This window comes from Echeneis naucrates, chromosome 19 (genome assembly GCF_900963305.1).
Source record: "Echeneis naucrates chromosome 19, fEcheNa1.1, whole genome shotgun sequence".
In the NCBI taxonomy this organism is placed as follows: Eukaryota; Metazoa; Chordata; class Actinopteri; order Carangiformes; family Echeneidae; genus Echeneis; species Echeneis naucrates.
Genome location: NC_042529.1, coordinates 6,869,969 through 6,879,094, shown reverse-complemented (window position 1 = coordinate 6,879,094; position 9,126 = coordinate 6,869,969). Strand labels below are relative to the sequence as shown.

General features: G+C 42.1%; 1 protein-coding gene across 22 annotated transcripts in view; it reads right to left on the bottom strand.

Moving 5' to 3' along the window:
* Positions 1-668: 668 nt before the first annotated feature.
* The window catches only part of tcf7l2 (transcription factor 7 like 2), an 86,363-nt gene continuing 77,905 nt past the window's right edge, over positions 669-9,126 (bottom strand). For 3 of the 22 annotated variants that reach the window (XM_029527437.1, XM_029527439.1, XM_029527438.1), the window contains 6 exons: positions 8,420-8,545; positions 8,149-8,311; positions 7,757-7,864; positions 7,037-7,085; positions 6,175-6,225; positions 1,570-1,791 (listed from right to left, as the gene is read on the bottom strand). In XM_029527437.1, coding sequence (XP_029383297.1) covers positions 1,712-1,791; positions 6,175-6,225; positions 7,037-7,085; positions 7,757-7,864; positions 8,149-8,311; positions 8,420-8,545 — 577 coding nt within the window. In that variant the 3' untranslated portion in view covers positions 1,570-1,711. The other 19 variants (XM_029527440.1, XM_029527443.1, XM_029527441.1 and 16 more) reach the window with 13 other exon arrangements.

The following is a 9,126-nucleotide window of genomic DNA, read 5'->3' as shown; positions in this document are numbered from 1 at the left end:
CAAACAGAAAAAACAAAAAAACAAAAAAACAAAAACAACAAAAAACAACAAAAAACAAAAACAAAACAAACAACAAAACGAAACCCAAACAAAAAAAAAAAAAAAAAAAAAAAAAAGAGATCCCTACAGTATGGTGAGAGGGGCAGAGAAAATTATCACAAAATTTGGCACGGAAAATCTGTACACGAATCTACAGTCTGAGAGATGTGACTGTGCAATAAAAAAGAAGGGCTTTAGACACTTCCAACTACTGAAGACACGGTACCCACTGCCTCGTTTCAAGTTTTCTTTTCTTCTTTTTGTAAAATGGCTTATAGACGCATTTCTTGAAATGTAGTTGTGCATACTTCTGTTCATGAGATCTACACATTACACTGAGTGGAATCCAGGTTTTCAGCGAGGAAAAAAAATCAATAACAAAAGATTTGCCTTTTTAAAACCTCCTTGTAAAAATGGATCATTCATATATAAGTCGCTTACCTTAAGAAAAAATATTTGTACAATGTTTTAAGAAAAAAAAAAAAAAAAAGTCAAAAAGAGACACATACAAGATACAACAAGCAATCTCTAAAGCAATAAATACTACTGGTCCTAGCGTTGTGACATTTTGAATTTAATAACCCTCAACCCTCCCACCCCGACCTCCCCTCAAGCCCACCCAACTTGCCTGACTCCACCCCAAAGGTAAACAACAAAGAAAAAAAGACAACGCAGTGGAAGAATGCATATTTAACACAGTAATCCCCCCTCCCCATTATTCTGTACATTTAAACAAGAACAAGTAACATCACAATTAAAGTTGTTCCTCAGAGAGGTGTCACCGCTAGCCTCATGCCCTCCTAGAGTTTGAACTGATGTCAAATGATTGGTTCGCAAGCTCGTATTTAATACAAATAAAGAAGGAGAACCAACTCTTTCAAGAAAAGGGCTCATTGAATAATCTAACCTACCTTTTTATATCCGTCTTTTAAACATTTTGAAGTTGAACTAGATAATTTTTCTGTTTGCACTGTTCAACACTACAAAAAAGACAAAACAAAATTCATAAAAATTTTGGCAGATTCACAAAGCTATACTACAGCTCATTGTATCATTTCTTTATAATAATTAGATTTTTTTTGATAATGATGGGTCAAATATTGACCAATGAACCTTAATAAAACAAAAACTAAAATTTCAAAGCCTTATGGCACAGGAACATAAAGAGAAAAGAACTTACGGCAAGTGAAACATAACAGATAGAGGGCCTAGAAAGGTGTGTGGCTGCTTGTGTGTTTGTGTGTGTCTGTTTGTGTCTGCAGAGCTAGAAAAGAGGAGAAGAAGAATAGGGTAGACTATTCTATAGACTTGGTCACTAGCGACAGAGGCTGAGGGGCTGTGGAGGGGAGGAGCAAGTGGGAATGACACAGCGATGCCGAGGGCCTGGCCATTGAGGACGCCACAGAGGAGCCCGGCTGCCGCGAGGACGAGACGTCACCGTGCTCCAGGGCTCCGTTGTGGGAGGGGGCGCCTGACGTTTTGCTAGCTGCAGCAGAGTTTTCCAGCTGAACCAAAGATGGCGGTGGAGGCCCAGCCAGGAGGTGCGGGTGGTGGAGAGGCTGGTGGGCCGGTTTCATAGTCAGTGAGAGAGGTTGCATTTGTTCAGTCTGAGGTTTGGACTCTTTTGAGGAGGGGGAGGGAACCACTGAGGAGGGGGAGGATGGGGGGGAGTCTAGTAAGCTTCCGTCCGTAGAGGGAGGACTGGCACAGCTGCCTTCACCTTGGATGTAGCGAATGCACTTTTTTTTTCTCCTGAGGGGCAAGGTGAGAGAAAGAAAATGTCTTTAACCATCACATCTTCAAACTGCATCACCTCTTAGCACGATTGCTGACTTAACTGCACCTCTGCCTTTTAAATTAAGGCTGGTTGGACATGGCAGATAGTATTTTGGAGGTGCTTTTAAGCAGCTTGTGCTAAGAAGAAAGGGGGTCAAGATGACAGCATCCAAATACTAAACCATTGGACAGGACAGACTTGAAGGACAGATCACAGGTGAAGCAGCAGGGAAGTGAAAAGCACGCAGAGATGACGATGAGCGGACAAAATGAAGAGGAGTAAATGTGGCAGTGGACGCTCTCTGGATGTAAACTTGAGCTTTTTTCTTTGTTACAGGCAGAGCTGCAGCTGGGGATCAGCCTGTTCTCTCCAGCCAGACAAGGTTACTGGACCTGTCTCACTTCTCAACTTCTATCTGGCTCTACTCTCTCTTCTCCTGAGGGGACAGAGTTTGGATGCAAGGCAAAAAAGTCAACAAGATCCACACTACCCTGCATCTGCCCCACAGACATGAGTGAGTGAGTGTGTGTATATGAGGGGTCAAGGCATCATGTTTTCATTCCTGCCTGGGGTCGGGACCCTCCCCCTGCTTACTGAGTCCTGGGGCCAGGCCCGTTGTGCTGAGCGGAACCCAATGAATGAGCATGGGAAGGGAGGGAAAGGGGGAGTTGGGTGTGCAACAGATTTTTGCATCTATCTGTGGTGACTCTTCTGTGAGGAATGTGTTCAGATTTGGTTAAGGGGGAATTTCTGCCCACCTCATCTTTACCCTGACCCCGGCAGTGACCCCTCTCTCAGCTTTCCATGCTATCACAAGGATGCCTAAAGGCCATAGAGTATTAGTATTTAAAACTCGTAGGGACAGGGAGTACTGAGGCTGATCTGCTGTTTAATATAAGTTGTCAATTCAAACCATTTCCTGTAACTGTGAAGGGGGAAAGAATCTATGTAAACACAAACAGAGAGAGATTATTGAGAATGAAAAAGAAGAGAGACGGTCGCAAAATCACATGGAAGGGCTCACGAAAACCTTGATCGCATGCTGGGCTTGAAGACAGGCATGCATTTCCAATAGGCTCGGCAATGCAAACACACAACACCAGACATTACAACTCTAGAAGGGTCTAGGAAAGAGCGGGGGGCTATGGCTTTTTTCCACTGATGCTGTAGCGCTGGGTGGTGCGGCGTATCGACCAGGTGTAGAAAGGTATCATCTCGCTGCTATACACACATCTTGCTCTCTAGCTGTCAAACCGCAACAAATGAGCTAATATCCATTTTTTAACAGACATATCGATTCATAGTATGTGCCTGTGCATGTTATTGATTTCTCCGTCCTGGGGGATATTACACCAGATGCATCTTTTGGGAAATGGAAACCAAGGGAGGACTTTTAACCTCTTGGCTCCTAAAACAAAGAGTGAATCATCGCTCTTTCCAGATCCCTGATCGCATGAAGTGCTTTTATTGTTTAAATAATAATGCAATATTTTTGATAATCGGTGTGTCAGCTCGGAGAGAATAAGGAAAGCCAAATAGGAACACCAATAATGGTGGACTGTGCGGAGATGAGTGAACGTGACTATATAAAAATACAGGTGTGCTCTTCAATTCTCGTGGGATAATCAGTGGATATGATTCTAAACTTTTTTCGTCCCACCTGTTCATGTACAACGAAACACAAATGGAATTTATGGTGTCACTAATGAACAATGTGTTGCAATGGTTGGTGTTGAAGAGTTGTTGTGTAGAGAAAGAGTGGGGCAGGGTGTGGTACAAGCCAGAAACAGAGAAGGGTATTACTTAGCAGAAACAAATACCTACCATGAAAATATTCCCAATTCAAAGACTGCTTGTGTCAGAACAGAAAGACAACAGGTAGGGACTAAGTAAGGGTTATTGAAGAGGAGTTTGGAGGAAGAAGAGGTGGAGAAGGAGGAGGAGGAAGAGGGCACAGAAAAGAATGTCACTGAGCAGGCCCTCAGAGAAAGCAGGGCTAAATTTGTAAGCATAACATTGTTATTCAAAGGGTGCCAATTAGAACATACATGACAGTTACGATGGGAGGGAATTATCCACTGCCTGGAGAGAAAATGGATTTCAACCACAACAACTCCGATTGGAAGAAAGGTTATTCCAAATTACATTAGGAAACCATGATGTTACTGCTTATAGATATTTTGTTGTGATAAAATATTCAGTAATCCTATTTAGAAATCCATTTTCTGCCACTGGGCTTGAACCAAGTTCAATGCAGAAAAATTGCTGAGGAAATTTATAGCAGGAAGCTCCTCGGTAAGGAAGAGGAGCAGAGGAGTTTGCCATCTGTTAACGCACTGATGGAAACATGTTTTAGAGAGATATCTGAGCAAGTAATCAAGGAGAAGAAGCTGCTCATTGTGGATGTCTGCCTCCCATTGGTACTACAGCAGTTATACCTGCATGGTTTGCACCATAAACTCAGCTGGTCAAGCCCGAACAAGGCACGACACTTCTTTGGGGTATTTGCATCTGTTAGCCAAAGAGGTAGACACAAACATACACACAGAGACAAAAAAAAAAAAAAAAACACAAACAAAAAAAAAAACAACAAAAAAGAAAGAAAAAAGAAAATGGACACGTCATTGCACGGACAAAAACATTTAACCAGGGCTTAGGTTCAGGCTGGCAACACTGGGATGTCCTCCTTATTGACCAAGCCATCAGGCTCCAAATCCTCCAAGCCCAGACCTGCCAGTTTAGGATTTCTGACCAATCTCAGTGAGGCTTTTTGTACTGTACATCCTGCAATGAAACCCCTGTGACCCCGGAGGTGTTTCTTAATCAACACATACGCACAGTCATCATTCATACAAAAAACAATCTGGTATATAATGTTAAGCCCTTCTTCCCAAATATTAGGTAAAAAAATGAAATAGTGGGACCCTACAGATAGACCGGCAGGGCGTGGCTGGAGGGAGCTGAGAGGTCACGATAGCTTGGGTGGGACAGACAGAGGGAGGTGGGTGGGGTGGGGGGGAGGGGAGAAGAGGCAGCAGCAGCATAGATCAGAGGGAGGAAATCCCAGCGTAGAGTTACCCGGCCTTCACCTGGCCCTGGTCAGTGCAAGCACACACCATACACACCTGCACGGGCCACACCAGTTATTCTGTTGATCGAGCCCAAAGCGCGCTCGACACTTCTTAGGAGCGCTCAGGTCTGATGCCGCAACAGGGAAGGGAAGCCAGCAGAGAGGATGAATAGAACCAAACCCCCCCCACCGCAAAACAAAAAAACAAAAAAACAAGGAAATCAAAGGAGGAGAGAAATAAGGAGAAAAAACAGATAACAGTGAATCTATGAAGCTTGGCAGTTGCTCATTGTGCAAGAAATTTCCCCAAAAAACCCATAAAGCCATAAAGCCATTCTTAAGTGTGCCTTTCAAGATAGGACTGAACACAATTAGTGTGTTTCAGATATTAGTAAAAATCAAAATGCATGCAAATGTTCAAATCATGATATTAATATCGAGACAACTATGTTCAGACACGTAATCTAAATCCTGACTCGAGTCAAAGCTGGAAGATAAGAGTGTTTATTTGGTTTAGGGGGTGTAAATGGAGCAAATGCAGATTGGATTAATTTACGGCTAGATGTTATCAGTGCACTGTGATATCAAAAAGGCAAGGTCAAGGTGGCAGGACTAGGCAGCAGGTTAGCAGTTTGCTAAAATAGCATGGTTGTGAGTTAGCCCTGGCCAGGGGAGTAATTAAAAGGGCTGAAACCTGAAAAGGGAATCTACTCCTCAGACCTGGCATCAAACAGCTCACTGTTTTCGGTCGCAGAAAAGCTAGCTCTACACAGTAACTGCGTGATTATCACAAGTAGAGCAAGTGTGACTGTGGTGCAGTGTTTGAATCCAGGCCTCGTCCGAGCAGAGACAGATTTAAAGAGGGGCAGAAGGCCAAACTCATGCTGGCCTATAGGAGAGGCACAAGCGCAGCTACAGAAGCGTATAGATTAAGGAGGTTTACCCTGACATCACCCTTCAGGTCCTACTCCACAATGATAATCTACCTTCATATTATCAATTCCTCAAGCAAACTGCATGGTGGCTTCACCAAAATACGGACAATGCTCCAAACTAAGTAGCAACATGAGTTAATGGAGGTAAAGTAAATAGAGTATAATCTAAACTTGAAGTGAAATAAGAACAATAACATTTCAAGAAAAGGAAGCAGTAAACAAAGCAAAACATTGGATTTAATTTTAAACCTGCCTAATATTACACATTCATGAATAAATAAACATTAATTAAGAAAAGAAGAAGAAAAAAAAAAAACAAGTTAGTAATTTAATACTCAAAATGACATTAGCACCTGTAATCGGAGGGAGTGAAAGGCAAGGGTTTGGAAAATATTCTCTGTGTTCTGAAAAAAAAAAGAACAGATAGAGAGGCCTTCAAGAAGAAATCCGTCACCAAACGAGCGCAAAATACATAACAAGTCGGCATTGCTCCTCACAATACGATCAGAAGAATATGAATCATAAGAATAAAAATGGATAAATCAAACAGTTAGCAAACCTCCTTAATTTTTAAGATGTAAGTGATTTTTTTTTTCTTGGTTGGTATAAAAGCATGCATGAAAGCAAGCAAGGGGCAGCCCAACAGGCACGCGCACACATGCACAGTCACACAGACCTACACACACACACACACACACACACAGATAATACAGCAGTGCAGTCTATCTGCAGGCCACAGGCATTATATATATATTTAGATATAAAAAAAAATAAAAATACGGCCGCGTACACAACACTAGCAAAGTTAATGGCTCTCACAATGCTTCAGCTTCACATTCTCAAAACACACATATCACAATACCAGAACGCTAAGGGGCAAAGAGGGAAGGGAAGGGGAGAGGAAGGGTGGAAGGGGAGGGTATCAAGAGGGGAGGTGAGGAGGAGTGTGGGGGGGTCATGCATATTCAGTTGTTATTAGCTAGGGAAAATGGGAAAGGGGGATATTACAAGCAACTCTACTATTTAAATATTGCATTGGGTAGCATAACTATACCACAAAAAAAGAAAAAAAAAAAAAAGCCAGGCACAATAACATACACACAAAAAACAAAACACAAAAAAAAAACTACATTGACTTTTAACTTGCAAGATGTCACATCTGCCTGACACATGATGGGGCTCTTCTAATATGAGAGATAATTGCAGCTCACTTACCATTGCTCTCTGCTTGCTGCTTTTCCCTTTTTCTCTTCTTCCTTTTCCCCTGTTGGTTAGCCGCCAAAAAAATAGAAAGAAAAAAATAGACACAGACAGGAACCTTAGTTATTATATTGCAGAATGCCCAAAACATGAAACAGAGAATAGGACTCATCTTTGTGTTTACTTATTTATTCATTCATTCTTTCTCTGCCTTTTTTTTTTCTGTCTCTGCCCTCTGGTTTGAAACAGCCACTGCAGGCCAGAACCGAACTCTCCCTCCTCGCTCTGCCTTCTGTTTTTTTCCTTCTCTTTCTGTAATCTTTTGTCTTATTTTCCTCTTCTATGTGAATATCTAGACATCTTGACAGGTTTCTTTCTGGTTTGGACTGATTTCTCTAAGGCTGCTCATGGACTCCACTGGTCAACTTCATCCCAAAACTGGACAAAATTGATAAGAATGTGTAGGCCTATGTGTCAGAACTGTCCGGGCTGCAGAGTGTTCACAACATCATGTCCAGGGCTTTGTTATAAATGTTCCTTCATGTCATAAAAAAAGATGGGCTTAGGTCAAGGCAATTTGTGTAGCCTCAGATATACATATCAAAAGAACATTAGAGGAAAGGAGGGATCCCTCAGGCTACGTAAGAAACAAAGCAAAAGAACTTGTGCTGTTCATGTGACCTAAGAAAAGGGGAAAAGACAAGTCCGTTACGACTTGTAAACTTAAAAACTTACATAGTTGTCTCGTGCTGACCAGCCTGGGTACAGCTGCATGTGGAGCTGTCGTTCTTTCCTGGCCAGCTCATAGTACTTGGCCTGCTCCTCCCGCGATAGGGCGTGCCACTGTGCATCGGAAAACAAGAGCGCAGGAAGAACGCAATGAAACATTTTCACCATGGATGGAAAAGCTGTTAACTGGACTTTCATCTACAATAGTAGAGGATCAAGTCACCAAAAAATGTTTATATCTTCTAAAATTTCAGTGAATCCCAATCATGGTCCCTCAGAACCACAACTTTAACAGACTGTTAACTGCTTTTACTTTGAATCCAGGCGTAAAACAAAGCCTCTATTCACTACGATAATCCCTTCAGCCTCACCATTAGTGTTGAGTATCAAGGACTTACCCTCCGCCCTAAGATCTGGTTGATGGCAGCACTTTCCTTCAGTGTACACTCAGCCACCACCTTAGCGCGCATCTCCTTCATGTAGAGCATGAAGGCATTCAGAGGCTTCTTTATGTGGACCTGTTTCTTTTTCTCCTCTTCCTTTTTAGCATCTGTCTGTTTCCTGTGGAGGAGCAAAAGGGGCAGGAAGGTGAGCACAGTTGACCTCCAGCTGGTTCTAGGTCACATAAGACTTCACAGGATAATTTTAAGTCAGAGAGAATCTACTCACGAGCTGTTGAGAGAGCTGATGTCACTGTGGGAGGATTCCTGCTTGACGTTGGGTGTGACGATGGCTGGGTGTGGGATGCCCGTGGTGTGCAAACTGTGGTGAGGGGGCACCATGTGTGGAGGGAACCTAGAGGACAGAAGACTGTGTAAATCGTCAGAATGGACACGGGTGAAATGGGAAGATGGAACACATTTATACACAAGACTTTGCAGCTGAGGCCAAATTCCATTACCATCCTTCAATGATGTATCAAAGCACAGAGAGCTTTTGAAAATTTTCTTCATAGAAATGGAATTGGCCTTTAGCCACAAGACATAAATGCACATTTACACACTACATCAAAATGTCCACGGCTGATTCCATTATTTTTATTTATTTATTTAATGTTATTTACAACCAGTGAAGATAAATTTTAGCATTTTACTCAAAATCAGTGGGTTAAATGTCCAACAATTTCGTTTAAGGGCAGAATCAACCTTGGGCATCGATACACTTCACACAAAAGTTAAACATTGAAATATGGCACATCACAAACTCTGAAAATATTATAGAAATCTATATTGTGTGGCAATAGGTAAGCACAATTGCACAAGGATAAAGCTCTTATCCTTTATCCTTCATAAACGCATAATCTTCATCCCAAAAAAACCCTAAAGTTGAGCCCAGTATGTTTTTTTTTTTTAGTGAAGTGGATTTGCCACAAACCT